This window comes from Anoplophora glabripennis, unplaced genomic scaffold, assembly GCF_000390285.2.
Source record: "Anoplophora glabripennis isolate ALB-LARVAE unplaced genomic scaffold, Agla_2.0 scaffold249, whole genome shotgun sequence".
NCBI lineage: Eukaryota > Metazoa > Arthropoda > Insecta > Coleoptera > Cerambycidae > Anoplophora > Anoplophora glabripennis.
Genome location: NW_019416857.1, coordinates 122103 through 139575, shown reverse-complemented (window position 1 = coordinate 139575; position 17473 = coordinate 122103). Strand labels below are relative to the sequence as shown.

At 31.8% G+C, this 17473-nt stretch overlaps 1 protein-coding gene across 1 annotated transcript; it reads left to right on the top strand.

The window, feature by feature from the left end:
* Nucleotides 1-11256: 11256 nt before the first annotated feature.
* On the top strand, nt 11257-17137 carry LOC108907222. Its single transcript, XM_018710799.1, has 6 exons — nt 11257-11348; nt 11497-12025; nt 12085-12329; nt 12382-12615; nt 15631-15904; nt 15958-17137. Exons 2-6 carry the CDS (start codon nt 11506-11508, stop codon nt 16122-16124), a joined length of 1440 nt encoding a protein of 479 aa, XP_018566315.1. The 5' UTR covers nt 11257-11348; nt 11497-11505; the 3' UTR covers nt 16125-17137.
* Nucleotides 17138-17473: the final 336 nt, after the last annotated feature.

The window sequence follows — 17473 nt, the reverse complement described above, 5'->3', positions numbered from 1 at the left end:
ATAATTTTGACAGAAAATCGACAACTAACAATCGACAATCATCATCAATTATTATTGATGCAAATTTTAGTGTGACCACACCACAACCATAGCAAAGGGTACTCCAAGAAGGTCAATTGTTTTGAAACAATGTTGTTGCATGTCTGCCATTTCCGTGTTTGAATACGACTCCATTTTATGAGTTGCAATAATGTTGTATACTTAAATTTTCCACTCACCACGTTTACTAATTAAACACTGCAAAGCTCAATTGACAGTTTATCAATAACTTAAATTGTTAAGCGTTGTGGCAACGTCAGTCTTTTATTTGCCATGGTAAACAGATTTTTGTAATTTTTGGCCTAATAACTTAAAGAGCAGAGTAATTTTCAAACTCAATTTACTCGAAAACCATTGGAAATATCGATTTGGACAAAGATAATATTTTTTACGTAAAATTGTTAAGATTTTATAAATCTGTAGAGAAAATTGTAAAAAAATTGAAATAAAAAAAATTACGGGCCGAAAACCCCCTTCACCAACCTAAATGGGACGCATATGATTTGCATGTCGAAAAACGGAGTAGCCCATGTTATTTAACGTAAAAAGTTATGTAAGACCCATAAATTTTTTTCTATTTATTTGCGACCGTTTTGTCAATAACAGAAAAAAAAAACAGTTTTGTTTGAGCCCTTTTAAGGGCATATAACTTCCTAAGGGTGCGTTTTAGGGCACATGTTAATAGGAACTTTTTGGCTTATTTTAATGAGTTATAAACGCAGCAGAAGTTTGGAACCCTATTTTAGAAACACCCCGTACGTAACAAAAACATAAAAATAAAACATGATAAATTGTTCGACTTAAATTATTAAAACTAAAAATATATATTCTAATATACAGGGTGTCTCATAATTAGTGTCCAATAATATACCACTTGATTCTATTGCCAAAACTAGGAATATTTTTTCATATAAACATAGGTCGAGAAATGGTGCCTCAAACGCTTATTAAAAGTCGAAATAGATCATAAGATTTTTCAAAAATTTTGATCAGCGGCGTTTCAATTGGGGGCGGGGGGAGGTCGCCGGCTAAAATTTGCCTGAATTTTTTTGCTTGTCGAAATTTTGAAATTCAGAGGCCATCATATGTCGACCTTCATTTCCTCTACAAAAATAGTACTCTTTATTTCTTTCGATAAAATGCTCCATTTCCAAGGAAAACGGATTTAAGTATTTAGAAAAGCACAATTTGGAAAATGTTATAACACATTTGAACCGATTTTTCTCGATAACGGATTACTTTTTCGATATAAAACAACATTACCATTTTTAATAGAAAACTCAGATCTGTCAAATTTTACTGTTTAAATTTGAAAATAGCAACAATTCTGGGGCAAATTGTACCCGAGTCCCTCCCTCTCTTTGGGCCGCCCATAACAAACTTTTCTAAGAACTTTTCACGTTGTTTATTACAATGTATAATGATATGATGATATATCAAAGTTCATAATGGTACATATACCTATTTTAGCTATTCAAGAAATTTTTTTTGAATTTTATTAATACATGTAATGAAATGTTTAAATCCGTTTTTCTCGAAAATGAAGCATTTTATCGAAAGAAATAAAGAGTACCTTTTTTGTAGAGGAAATGAGGGTCTATCATATGTTGGCACCAGAACTTGAAAATTTCGACAAAAAAATTGAGGCAAATTTTAACCGACGACCCCCCCCCCCTTTTGACACGCCCTGACAAAAATTTTTGAAAAATTTTATGATATTCGACTTTTAATCAGCATTCACGATGTCAAAATTCATGAAATATTAAAAAAATTAATTTTTTGAGGCCCCATTTAGGGGGGCGTAGCTGCCTTAGGAAGCATTTCTCGACCCATGTTTATTTAAAAAAATATTCTTATTTTTGGCAATAGAATTAAGTGGTAAATTATTGGACACTAATTAGCAAAAGCTACATTTTTTCATTAAGTAAATAATAAATATAATTAATTAAAAGAACACAACACAACTATAGAAACAAAAAATATATTAAGTAAAAAAGAAATTTAAAAGTAAATCTACTAATAATACGAAATTGAAAAAATAATAAGTTAATATATAGGGTAATTCAGAACATACCCAAAAAAAATTTTTTTATGTAAATACAATTTTGTAAAAAAAATCAAAAAGGGCAGTTCGGAAATGATCCACTGTCCACTGTAAAACCTGATCTTACGCAAGGCAAAGCATGTAGTCGGCGACCGGCACGGCGACAAAGTGTAATAAAAAATGAACGAACAAAAAATTTAAAGAATTTCTTTCCTAGGGAAAAAATAAATAAAATTTTATAACACCTAAATTTAACTGCTTTTTCGGCTATTGTTATTATTAATTAATAAATTAAATTAATTTGTGGTTTTAACATGGGCGTAGCGGCTAGAATTTTTGTTTAGATTTTTGTCCACGGCTGCACACTGTGGAGGCCTCTAAAATGAAAAAACAATAAAAAAAACCTTCAAAAACACTTTTTTGTTTGATTATTAAAAAAAGGGTTAACAGCAGCAACAATTAGTAAGGGCCGTGGTACGCCTATGGGTTTTAATTAATAAAATAATTTGACGTAAGTCGTTTCTGACGGTTGAAAAACTAATGTAAACACTATCGTAACAACGATAATACTAAAATCGGATCTCAGTATTTGGAATCGCCTGGGGTCACGTGGGTGAATGACACTAGAGACTACAGTAGTCTAGCGATGTTAAGGTTAAAAATTGAATATTGAACTTCAATAATTTTTTTCTCGGAAACTAAGGATTCTACAAACAATTTTTTACAATCCTGACTCCATCTATCATGACGCATCTATTCCCAAATTTTTTTGGATAAATTGTGAATCACCCTGTATTTTGCAGTAACTTTTTTCTAAGTTTTACATAATCGACATTCTAAATATCTCAAAACATATGTAAGATAAAAACTACCTGAAACTGAAAACTATCTAAGCTGACTGCAAATGGTATTTCAATTTGTAATAAAAAATAAACGTCAAATTTGGAACACGATGTATTTTACTAAATTAAGAATTATTTGCATCAACGTCTAGATTTTTACAATAAAAATAATTAGAAATAAAATGTTGCTAAGTACAATAATCCTGGTTTGAAATAGAGAACCCACATATACGTATATTGGACATTTCTATTTGCATTTTTAATACATCTACTTTTATGTAACTTAATTTACTAAACTGGCTGGAACCGTAAAAACAAGAAATAAGTTAGATGAAGCAACTATTGCAAGTCTTCTTAACTTCAAGAGAAACTACAAATGTAGCTGTTCTGAAAAATGTTCTTCAACTTGTTTCGGGAAGAAAAATACTTAGGAAACTTTTTATATGAGGATAATTATTATTACTTGATTCACGCACAATATTTGAATTGATACAAAAATATTTTTGAAATTTTTACGGGCTAGTTGAAAAACGTTGTGAAAACATCAATGTTATTTGAAACGTTTAATTTAATGTTTACATTCAGGGAAAGCACGTAATAATTAAGCGCACCGTCTTATATAATACTTCATAAAACAATAATTTTATGTCACAGCACGATTGTTACCAGCAACTTTTTACGCTACATTTGGTACCCATCCTATAGTCGTAGGTGGTTAACACTTCTGTGTAACTGCAAACATTATTTTTCGCGAAAAAAAAATAGAAGGTATGTACAGGGGAATTTTCTTCGTGGTACAAAGTCTAAACCTATTCATCAAGCGAGGTGTTACAGCTTTAAAAATAAAAAGCCATGTTAACCGACATATTTCACAAATTAACATCTGTGTGTGACAAAGTTAAATGAAGTATTTTTATGAGTGTATACATTTTTATGACCAAGTTGAATGTTAGTAAACGACTTTGGCCATGAAAAATTGTTTTGTCCATTAGTTGTATTTTTGTAGGTGTTTTGCAAGTTGGTTTTCAATGACTAGAATCAAAACTACAATCACATATTTTTTTAGTCACTAGTGAAATAAAATAATTATAATTTAAACAATTCAAACATGGATCAACTAACTATTTATAAATCTTTATATTAAAATGAAAAGTTGTATTGTGAAAAAAAGTTAAAATACGTGGAAGATAAAATTATATACGTACGAGGCATATCCACAAAGTAAGAGTAGGTACATAATTTTTTTAAAATCGAAACGGCAGTATATTTATGAGAAATTTAACTTTGTAAAAAAAATCGCCCGCCGCCTCTTAGGCCCGTTATTTCACGTCACTGTGGACCTCATCGTCGGTAGAAAAGCTTTTTCCACCCATTAACACCTTCAGAAAAGAGAAAAGATAAAAATCAAGAGGTGCCAGGTCAAGGCTGTGAGCGGGATGTTCCAACCGAATGAATCCAAGAGTTGTTTTGTGGCGTTGTCCGTCTGGGGACGTTCATTGTCATGCAACAAGCACACTCCTTTCATTAATTTTCCCCTTCTTTTGTTCTGTATCGCCCTCCGTAGTGTTTTCAAGGTTTAACAGTACCTCGCAGCATTGTCTCCCCCTGGGGCAAAAAATCAATGACGAGAAACCCTTTACGGTCCCAAAACACATTTACCATGATTTTTCTCCTTTGGTCATCATGAATATTCGTTCTGCAATTTTTATTCTCACGACATGATAGCGGCACTCATTTCAACACGCCACTACAACAACAGTTCTCAATTGGCTGAGACAAATGAGCTCGCGTTCTATTCCCAACACCTTGGTCTTGAATGCAGTGTTGCCAACTTTGTCGAAAATAAAAATCACAGAGGATTAGAGTCTCTGTACTCTTATTTTGTGGATATTTCTTTTATCATTGTTTAATATTTAGACGTTTTCTATTTTCTATTTCATTTAGCACAAATCATAAAAGAGATTTGTTTTCCTCCAAGCCTCTGATTGAACTTGAACGCGTATCTGATCAAAATCAAACAAATTCGCTGAAACTACGACAATAACTTGTCTTATCTCTTAATTAACTTTAAACAAAAAGTGCCGCTATGTGAAAGTAAATCCACTTGGCATCTTGAGTGATGGTGAGGTGGCAATTATATGACTTCGACAATTATTTTACTGATTTTACGTAATCCTAGTAAATTACAAGCTATAAAAGGAGAGAGACTCATTAAACGAATAATTCCATAGGAGTAAACAAATCGACGCCGATCCTTGACTGATACTCACAGATCATTTACCTAATAAAGCTCTTTGTATTCTCTAAACAGTAGAAAAGCGTTTACGTCTTGATTTAACTAAAGAAAAATGTAGGTGTACACGTGACAAAAAGATAATATGTTTACAGGGTTTACAGGACGTGATGATTTTGTATTAATCGGAAACCTTCAGTAAAGATAAACAAGATGTAGTACCAATTTTTTTTCACTATCACACATATTCTGGTCAATAATAGTTATTTACACCATAAATGAGGTAAGTATTATTTACCAGTCGAGGACGATTTTGCGCCCGAGCAGAGCGAGGGCTGGTAATAGAGTCCGAGACTGGTAAATTACACTTAACTGCTGCGTGGTGTAGATATAACAGTTTATCTGCTCCCACAGTTCTGTAGGTTCATGAAATAAATATTAGGTTTTATTTTTTGACATTTCTTAATCAATTTATTTTGGCATTATTCGAAATCTTGCAAAGTCGCCTTGGCTGTTTAGATTTTGTCCTTCCTAAAGTGTTTATAAACAAAGCCACATAAAAGTTGCAATTTTGCTGGTTTTGAATTATTTCTAAATGAGTGATTTTCAAATAGAAACTGCTGCTGCGAATTTCTATTGCTCGAGAAGTTGAAAGCGCGCAACGGACGAGTATATAGATATTTCAAAGAATGGTGCCAAAACAAAAATACTGGTGTTTCTGAAATGTCGCTGCTAGCATATTTCATGGAGTAGTCAAGAACTTTAAAGTTACCGGAGAGTTTGTGGAGTCAATCAATGATTGAGTCAACTATTTTCTTAGAGAAGAACGTGGATATATCAAAATACACCAAGCTGAGAGCATTTTTGAAACGTAAGTAAGAATGACGCCTATACACTTAAAAAGTCAAAACCAACCAGTCGGCAAGAATACCCTTTCTACGATTCCTAATAAGATTGCACAATTTTTGAAACAAGAACATCCTGAAACGTATACAGGCCATTCATACCGAAGAACATCGGCAACGTTACTGGCTAATACAGGAGTTGATGTATTAGCAATCAAGAGACATGGTGGGTGGGAATCAGCCACAATTGCAAAAAGTTATGTTGTTGACAATTTAAGTAACAAAAATGATATAGGCAACAGGATCAGTCCGATAATATTGAACCTCCGGTGACTGAAATGGAGCGGTCAAATCGTTTTGAGAAAAATGTGACAGTTAGTAAACGCCAGGGGAATAATTATCTAGATTTTATAAATGTTACTAAATGTAATAAGTAACTGTACAATTACTATAAACATTCATTCATAATAATTAATAAAATATAAAGTTCATCAAATATTTCTGTTTATTTGTTTATAAAATATATATGCATTTATAACTCGAAATCGCTTTTTTCTCTAGGGAGGTAAGTTACCTCACTTACCTCGCGTTATCCATAGCAACTTCCACTTCTACGGTAAAATTCACTTATCTCCTTAAAAACAATGTATTAATAGTATATTTACTATAGTGGGAGCAGATAAAATGATTTTCTTCTCCCATTTATTTCAATTATCAAAAAAACTGTAGTGGAGAGGATTCGTCCAATTATTTAGCAAATTGCTGCATAAATATTTATAAAACCATTAAAAAATCCTCTAAAACAAAGTCCGGTTTCTACAACCTCATAGTTAATTTGACATCTTATTATATTAATTTAACAGTAAATTTAATATTTGCATTTCATTATTATAAACAGCGGAGACGATTTCATTGACGTAATACAACGACATTTTATCCTAAAATTCAGGTTTTTTGCTTTGCGTGTCTTGCACTATAATTAGAATTGTCTGCAGTGATAGTGTATATTAAAATAAACAAATAGAAAGAAGTTCTACTTATTAAATTATAAGTACATATTGAGGTTAAAAGTACCAGGACCTTTCGATTTAACTAATCTACTTACTCTAAAGTGATCCAGTGTACCTACGTAGATTGGCATTAGGAGATAAAGAAGATGAACTCAGCACAAAACAATTAATTAAACTAAACGCAATCAAAAATAAAATAACTTGCGCGTATTGCTTCATATCTTCTATGAAGACATTATATTTCAAACAAAGAAAAATGTACTGTTTAATTAATTGTTTTGAGGAACCAAAATATGTTTCAATGTAAATAATCAAAAATTTAAATTACCTTGTTTACCTACCAGATTACATATTTTATAATAATATTCTATTGCCCAATGATCTGTAGTCACGATAAGGTAATATGTATAGGCATAGGCTATACTACTGTAAACTCGAGTAATATATATAGTAGATACATAATAAATAAATATCTTTGTATTGAATACGAGAATTTACATATTATTTCTAAATTCGATATATTTAGCTGTTTCGTCACATCGAACAAATTTATTTAATATGAATATTTAGTTTGCGAAACGATTAGCATAGGACATTGAAAGCACGCACTTGAACTAAGTTAGCTAACAAACTTTTAAAAGGAGGTTTCCAGTTAGTGATATATCTCTGGATCACTTTGGGGTAGCTAAATGGAAAGCTTTTACTAGTTTTAACCTCAATATTTATATGTTTTCGTGAATTAACCTACTTCTTTTAGCCTCTATGTAAAATTGCTCGATTGTTAAAAAACTACCTTAGAAAGATCGACATAAGAAAATAAATAACAAGTCGAGTTTTGATTTTTCTTTATAATATCCCTCACGAAAATGGGTTACTATCAATTTACATAATTATATTTGAAATTTGCGCTTTCTAAGATACCTTATTCGCCTGCAAATTCCGTATAGGCGCGGTGTCGAATATAAGGTTATTACAGACATAATCTTGGCATTTTCCTAAATGTTAACTTTCCTCAGGATTCCACATGTCACATCATAGAAGAAGAACTAAGGTCTCATAATCCTGTTACACATTCCTTACATGGAATTGTAATAAAGTGACCGAACAAAATTCAAATTAAGGATATTCTTTCAACTTTCAATGACGAAGATAAGTGGTGTCTTAGATAAGAAAAGATGAATTTCCAAATCGTACTTGAATATCAATCGATGTTTAACAGTAAAAAACTATTAAGACACTAGACAGATGTAAATTTATGTTTAAGCGAAAATATTTGTTTATGTACTTCGTTAAAGTTAATCAATTAAACATGATATACACATGTAATTATTATCAATTTATGATTAATATATTTTGTTAACAAATATCTTTACATGCAAAAGAAACTGTGTTTGTTATTAAATTATTAAGTATTGCGGTATATGTATCTCTGCTAAGAGAAAATTGTACCTACCTAATGAAATTAAGTATAAAGTGATCATAGACAAATATTTACAGAGCCTTCGCTATTACATTTTTTATGCAATATTTGTTTTCCTGATACGCCAGAAGTCGCCTTTTTCGGTTGGAAATACTTGTTAAATCTTAACAATCACTTGCTATTGACACTATATCATTTATATGGGAGGAGTGTAATACAAAAAAAACAATTGTCTATTATTTTTGCAGTATAATTAAAGTACAATTAATTGTATTTATCTATGATTGTAAAAGGTTACAAACCATCAACTAGCATTAGATACGTTAGCATGTTAAATTTTTTATTCGCATTTTATAATGTTCGAGGATTTCTCTTTACTGTTGTATGAAAAAAGAATCAGGTAAAATATAGGCAATACGTTAATTGATTAATTTTGGCATTATAGCGTTTCAAAAACATAAAAATAAACAATGTTAATTATGAAATTAAATATAATTAGTTTCATTACGTCTGTTTTTTAGTTGTAATTATTTAATGGACATTTATTAGGCCTATAGGCAATATAATAATACAATACTAAATTTTTCTCAACGCAAGTTTCTTAAAGTACGTTCATAGATTTAAGAGAAAATACATGCGAATACAAGTGTAACATCCTTCGTTAATTCAAAATGTCTTCTCAATTCCCGACTAAACAGAAATAAATTCTTGAAACACAATTCAGTCAGAACCTGTTTGACCTGGTGACAATTCGACACAAGTAGTTTCTCTCTTAAATCTATGAATTACTTTACACTTCTGGTTAATCAGAATACATAGTTATATGTATACAGGATGACCAAAAAGAATTGACGATGTCTCGGATTTGAGTAGGCCTTGCAAGAATAACGTCATAAGTTCATATACCTTCTTTTTATTTGGGCTCACTTGTAGAGTTATTAGATCTTGAAGTTGAAAGTTGAAAATCGATTTTCCCTTACAACTTTTTCTACAGCGTGAGCCCGAATTTAAAAAATTATACAAGCTTGTGACGTTATTTTTGTAGTACTCAAATTCGAGAGATTGCCCACCACTTCGTTATCACTCTCTATATGCCGGTGCAGCTGTTAGCATCAATGTAAAGTAACACAATGGAAAGGTATGACTTTATGTTTTTTTTATATACTTCGTTTGTCGAATGGAGTTCACGAAAGTAATACGATAGTGACTCCAATTTATGCAAAACGACAGAAATAATGAACAACGTATATAAATTTTTAATCGAAGAAAACTTTCGGCGGGCTATAAATTATTACAAAATAAAGCAATATCCTGTTTTTTATATCATGTTCATCCTCAATATCGTAGTACTATCGCTTGTTTCTCAAATAATGCCAAGGCTGTCTAGGCTTTAGTTGAATATAATGGAATTAAACTATTAGTATTTCCATATTCATATACATACGTACTTCTGACACGTATAAGATTAAAATATTTTGTGTTTTTGACAAAATACGAGTATTTACTAAAATATTTAGTGAGAAAATCATGGCAAGAGCTGAAAATTCAACGAGAAGTTGTAAAAGCTATAAAAATAAACGCAATACAATCGCTTTAATAGTCGTTCAAGCAAATGTCAGTCACTTGAATAATAAAAAAAACACTTTTGCCAAAATGAATGAATATTGATTTGGTTGATAAAATAAAACAAAGAAGTTATTTATTTAAAACTGGATTAATTATGACTTGTTTAATAAAATGAGAACGATATTGTACCTGATTGTACCTGTGCTATAGGATATCCCAGACCTCTACCCAATATATAAAAATTTGAAAAATTGTTTACTAAACGTACGAAACGTATAAGAAATAAAAATAATTAAGAATTTTTTTCATAACAACAATAAAATATCGTGATAATAAAGAATTTTATTTTGCAACAATATAAATTACCTACTGTTTTTTGAATAAAAAATGTTTGTTTAGAAAATGGCAAAATTCCAATTTCCTTCTGTTGAAAAATGACAAAATCTAAAGTAGGTAATACAGGTATCTAATAATTAAATAATAAAAAATACTCATGAGGCTACTTAATTTAAAACAACTTTCTGCCGTTCTACTCAATTATACATTTACAAAAACTGGTTATGCTTTTTTTATTATTTTGATGATTATTTAACAAATATGTTGCGTTGACTAAATGTACTTTTAACTATTCAATAATAATTATTATTAAGAAATGTCAAAAGACCAATTTGTTAAATTATTAAATTTCAGTAGTAGCAGAGGTAATATATTATTTTACATTTGTAATTTAACTGATGACTTTAAAAATAATAGTTATTTAATATTTGTTGTTTCAAATCTCAACTTTGACATATTCCTCAAAATTCGTAAAGCTAATAGATTTACATTAAAAATTTTTAAATGTCACATCATCTTGTAATCTCTTTTGCAACAAATTCATATTATTAATACAGAATTTGTTGTTTTTATTGTGAACTTAATAATAATTAATAACTTTTTCACACTTATATATGTAAATTTATAGTTTACTTTATCCAATATAAGGACATTTTGGCTTAATAATTTGAAATGCCAAGAAGTCCATAAAAAACATTTGTTAATTAATAATAAAAAGTAATCATGAAAACTTATGATCAAATTTTGTAGAAGTAATTTATATATTTAATAAATTTATCTATACACAATAACGATTTTTATAACGCCAAATGAATGAAGTATATATTTTCAACGCTGATTTGCTAGATTCTGTAGTACATTCTGAACCAGCTTAAAACACGACAGATTTATTTGACACTTTTGACAGTGATTTGACACCAGCTGACAATTGACATTGACATGATATTCGTAAAAAAGAATCAAAACAGTTTCATATAAAGCATAAAGTAGAAGAAAAAACAAATAGTAAGAGAGTAAGTAATTAATTCATAAATATTTTTACGGAGCTATTTAAATGTGCACCTAAATATTGTTCTTTTTATTTATATGTGTAGTTAAATTTAAATCACTTGACCTTTCTAAAATAAACAATAAATACTTCAATCATTGCACTATATTTAGATATTTAAGATGGAAGAAGACGATCACGACGAGCTATTACAGTGCACAGATGATGAGTCTTTGTCTGACACCGAAGACCAATGTCTTCCTATCGATAAGCCTGAAGAAAACTACCGACACACCCTTACCTACTTCTGCCACACCAAACTAGAATTCATCACCACCAAGTTAGCCCTAATCTTTTCAACATCTGTGATGCTCATACTGTTCCCACTTTATTTGGAAGCGATAAACGTCCGTGGCAGTGCTTACTCCATGATTTTGACGAATACCTCCATTTCCACCCTCCTGTTTGTCGTGACAATGGTCATTGCAAAGTGTTTCTGTGAGAAATACAGGAATATAAGGATATGCAGTTTCCCCGTACAGTTTTCCAAGCTCCTTCAGCTGTCTGGGGTGTATTTTTTATGCGCATTTATGATCGTGTACGCTTTGGACAGGAAGAGAGTTATATGCCACCTGCAAGACCCAATTAAAGGGATCGTTCTTGTGTTTTCGCTGTTATATTATTTCTTCTTTTGCAGAAAGTGTAAGTATGAGTCGTAAGTTTTTGAGAATCATACTTCTTGTTCGTGTTTTTGTTTACAGTAATGGGGCTTCAAAGGATATTCTCTGCAACCACAATAATCGTAGGTTTGTTCATTGCCGTCGACTATGGGTTGTGCGACGAATTTCGATGTAGAGGTTATGAACGTGAAAAGGTGTCCGATGACATGGGTGCTTGGAGTTGGCAGACTCACGCTATTTGGACCACGATTTACATCGCCGGGTTAGCTATGTTCGCGGGGTATTTCACTTTGCTGGATAGATACGTTCTGACCAATAACGAAATGGTAAGTTTATTTCAGTTCTCTTCGTCAACTGAGTTGTATTTGTTCTTTTTAGGAATTCCATAACATCAGTATACCGTCAACGTTTCTCAGTACAGTGTCAAGATCCGTGTCCTTTCCAAATACGAATAACGTGGGCACTTCACAATTTATCGGTGGCGCTTCCCCAGAGAACTCTCACTTGACCAAGAAGAATTCGGTGGTGCACTTAGCTATGTGGATTCATATCTTAGGGCTCGCTATTATTTTGCTGTTGTTTTGGGTGGATTTTATACCGGCAGTTGGAAAAGTAAGTATGAATTTGGACACTGAATATTTAATTTACAAGTTATAGGTACTTTGCTATTTTAAACAACTTTTGGACAGCTTTACAACATCCCATACCTTCAATTGTTTCAAGAGTTCACAATTTCAAACGGGTTTCTGTAAAACCGTTGATAGGCGTGACTCCAGGGTCCATACTTGGACCTCTTCTAGTTGCTATTTATATTAAGGATGTCATAAAAGACCTTAATATAAAATAGCCTTTGTAGGCTGATGATGCAAAAATATTTTATAATGTAATATTATTTTTAACCCTCGGTTATATTTCTTATACCACATCTGTAGATTCTTAACTGATACATACAGGGTGTAACACTACAGCATGTCCAAAACCAAACCAAAGGGCACCTCTATCCAAATTTAAGGGCATTTTCTTATACAGCTTTCGTGTATGAAATAATTGAAACATCCAAAAAATGTTTGTAGGTAGACTTGTCCTATGGAAAAAATGTAAACAACTATTATTGACAATTATTGTCTTGAAATTTACTAAATGTTTCACGATAATAGTTGTTTACATTTTTTCCATAGGACAAGTCTACCTACAAAAATTTTTTGGATGTTTCAATTATTAATTGTTTTCCAATTTTTAAATAAATATAATAAAATGTATCGATTTTGTAATACGAAGATAGTGTTGTGCTTAAATTTTTGGCGAAATTTAGTAATTATGAGTCTTAAAACAGGAACTTAACTTTTAATCAAATTGTGAATTTGAAAAATATGTAATTAAAGTACCCAAAAATTCACGTCATCCAAATAATCATACGTATTAAAAATAATTTAGGTACTTATCAAAAAGCAAAATTCAGTAATTTTTAAACGCACAAGTACAAAACAAACTACAACATATGCTTAAAATGTCCACCACCATTTTCGATGCACACACGACACCTTCAAACCCAATTTTCGTGTAGTCGCTGGAAAACACCCCAAGAAATAGTGGTACGCAAAAAACACTCAGACACGGTCCAGTTCCAGATACCAACTGAATTGCGTATTGCTGGTTGGACAGCTTAGTATCTCATGTTATCCGCCGCGCCCATTGTCGCATTGCCCGATATGAATTTTAAATTTATTACAACACTAATTATTTTTTAAAATTAAACGTAAAGAAGTTCAAAAAAGTGATAAACATTGCATTTTATGGTATTCTATGCACACAGTCAATATTCCTTAATTGAACTTTTGTACATCAAGTTGCAGATTTTGATCATTTTTTCTCGGAAATGTTTAATTTAATGTATTCCACCGTCTGTTAAAATTAAGGCAGTCAAAATTCTAACACCCTGTATAAAAGTTTATGTTAAATCTTGATGGTGAAAATACCTGTTCGTTTGGACACACTGTAGAATTACACCCAGTATATATAAAACTTTCTAATTTATTTAAGGAAACTCAAGTGATTTTAAGGTTCAGCCTCTCCAATGATTAATATTTACAACATTTGTGAGATTTAATCTTTTCTTCAGGTTTTTTTGTTTTTTTTTTTTTAATTCCGATATTTTCCAAGTGGGAAGCTTTAATTGAAACACTCTATATATCAATATCTGTCTATTATTCTCTTATCTATCTTTTTAAATCTGTTACTTCGCCGCTAGATACGGTTTATCTTATTCGGGGTACTCTACAAGACTTTCTGTATAGAGTATGTTCATAGATTTAAGAGAATAACACCTGTGCCGACTTGAGTTCAGTTACCCATCATAAAATTCAGTCTTCAAGTATTTGGAATACATTTCTGTAAATCAATTTACAAATAAAATGTTTCTTATAGGATAATAACTTGACGATATTATTGCAAAACTTGTTATTTCAGTAAAAAAAGTTTGGTAGAGTAGACCTCCTAAATATTTCGAGCCCCTGATTTAGAATTTGACACCAGAATTGCACTATCCTGTCAGGATTTTTGTCCAACCTCACATGTTCAAATTGTATGCAAATCAAGACATTTCCCTATAGTCCAGTCGTGTTAGACAAAAAGGGCTTAACCAGGAAAAAATTAGGGACCACAATTTTATTGTTCAAACCTTTAGAGGGGGGGGGGGGGGAATAGTAGTGTAAATTCAGTATTGCGACTGAATTCCACCCCTGCATGAGCCGCCATCTTGAATTTAAGGAAAAATCGTTTTTGCTCAATATCTCGGCCATTTTCAACTTTACAACAAAAATGGTAAGGACTTAAGTTGTTGCAAATGCGATTTCCTACAACTTCTTTTCTTACAAATTTTATCGTGCGATCGATATTTTTCAAGTTAAGGGGAAAAATAGAATAGTGACAAAGTATAATTATTGAATTATCTCGTTTGTTATTGACTTTACGACATAAATGTAAATATAATTCTTTCCAACTTTGTTTATGTACATTTATGTCGTAAAGTCAATATCAAACTAGTTCAATAATTATACTTTGTCACTATTTTCCCCCTTAACTTGAAAAATATTGATCGCATGATAAAATTTGTAAGGAAAGAAGTTGTAGGAAATCGCATTTGAACAACTTAAGTCTTTACTATTTTTGATGTAAAGTTGAAAATGGCCGAGATATTGAGCAAAAACGATTTTTCCTTAAATTCAAGATGGCGGCTCATGCAGGGGTGGAATTCAGTCACGATTCTGAATTTACACTTCTATTGACCCCCCCCCCTAAAGGTTAGAACAATAAAATTGTGGTCCCTAATTTTTTCCCGGTTAAATGGCAACACGACTGGACTACTATTAAATTTTTTAAAAAGCTGAGTGCAAATTTGGCAGTACCACGTAATATTTTGTAGGCTATATCTCACCCACACTCATGACATTGGCAGAAAGACATCATTTGTCGGTCATCTGATCTGTGGCATACTAATGAGAACTAATAAGTTCAAAATCAGTCTCTGTCTGGTTTACTAGATATTGAGGGTGTAATTCAATGCTGGACGCATCATGTAGTTCTTTTCCACAATATCATTAAAACAAAATTCAAATGAATCTCTTTTAGGGTTCCGATATTGGTGACTTCTGGAATTACACCTTGAACGGATTCATATGCCACTTCCAGAAACCGATCCCGCCGTCTCTGGGCAAGTCCCCCTGTGGAAACGTCTTCCTCTTCTCCTGGATGTTCATGTGCTCCTACGTTCTCTTTGTGGTGATGTCCGTCAAGTTCCTAATCCTGTCCCAATCAGCGGTGTACACCATAGCCACCATGTCCACTTCCTTGCCGTTAGTCGGCATCTGGTGGTCACTGTTCCACGCCGTACCCGATAATAACGGTAAGTCGTTTTTATTAAATTTCGTAATACTTCTTAACTTTTTCCAAATCTAGGTCTAATGGTATGGTCCCCGTCCTTGACGGGAGAACTGATATGCGCCATCCTGGGCCTGCCCATCATACTGGTAGGCCTCTTCTTGCTGTGCAAGGCCCATTTCAAGGACTACCAGTGGTCCAGGCTGAGCACAACGCACGTCATGCCGGGCAACCACTTCGCCTGAGACTTTATGTAAGGCCGTAAAACCCTTTAATGTTTTTTTTTTAGTTCCGTTTCGCGGTTCCTTTCATTAGCGTTTAAGTTGTGATAGTATTGTGATTTAGGTTAAAAGTGGGCGAATATTTTCGTTAGCGCATCGGGGGATAACTTTTCTTTACTGGAAAGACTGATTCTAGTGTAGACACGACGATTACAAGGATAGTTGTCGCACTAGTTTTGAAATTTTTCCATTCGATCTTCTTTGTAGCCTAATTATTGATTTATTTGTAATTGAAACATATTTTTGAAACCGATTATGTGGTATTGGATTGTGCCAGGTTTAGCGAGAACAAAAAGCAATTTCTGCCTTGTTTTACTAAAACTAACTTTTTTTATAGAATTCTGCCATTTTCCAAGAAAAACATCGTTTTAATTGTTAGAACGTTTTAGATACTATTAATAACCTAAAATTACGAAAGTGTAGAAGGACTACCTTAATTTTTTTTTAAACTCGGTATTCCGACCATTTTGATTACTTTTTTTATTTTTTTTAGCTCGGTATTATGCCTATAAACTTAAAATTAGAAATGTTACGCAGAATTTGTGAGAAATTCATTGTTATTTTGGGTTATCTGTTCAAGTTCTTGAATTATCCTGGAAAAAAGTGAAATAACACCAAGGATATGGTGAAAATTCAATAAACTTATCGATACTGAAATGGCAGAAAGGAAACGTCATTTTGAACAAAAGATTTCCTGTAACCAAAGGTCAAAAAAAAATAAGTATCTTTTTTAATAATTATAAAACAGACATTAACATTAAAAAAGCACAGATATTTACAGTGATTTAGATGGAGCGGTGCGAGTGTGTCGTTTATCTATAAAAATTGTATGTGATTTTTTCGGTAAATGAAAATTTTTCACTAAAATACAGGGTGATTCACAAATGGTGACCAAAAAAGAAACTTCGATTCTTTGCTGAATTTTAAGGGGAGTCTTTCCTATAAAGTTTTTATCTAGGACGTTTCGTTAAAAAGATACAGGGTGTTAAACTTAAAAAAATATTTTTAATTTTTTTAAATAATTTAAAAACTAGTAAGTGAAATAATTTGAAATTGTATTTATGTAAACATTGTCCAAAATCTGAGGGCTTTTCCTAAAATATACATGCTCCAGTGGTGGAAATACAGGGTATCGGTGGCATATTTTTCTAAAAATAGTACGCCACTGCTTTAAAGTAACAACCATGATATTTTCAGATTCGTTGGTTTAATTTTCTACAAATTACTATCCTCTTATGTTTTTCGAAAAAAGACTGATTTTCAAGTAAAACTTAAAAAACTAACTGAGAACACACTTCGATTGCTATTCGAAT

Bases quoted from the DNA above. Each gene is read 5' to 3' on its own strand.
- LOC108907222 (XM_018710799.1), top strand. From the start codon at position 11,506: ATGGAAGAAGACGATCACGACGAGCTATTACAGTGCACAGATGATGAG. The intron at 12,026-12,084 runs GTAAGTATGAGT...TTTTGTTTACAG, and splicing joins TTTCTTCTTTTGCAGAAAGT to TAATGGGGCTTCAAAGGATA. The intron at 12,616-15,630 runs GTAAGTATGAAT...AATCTCTTTTAG, and splicing joins TTATACCGGCAGTTGGAAAA to GGTTCCGATATTGGTGACTT.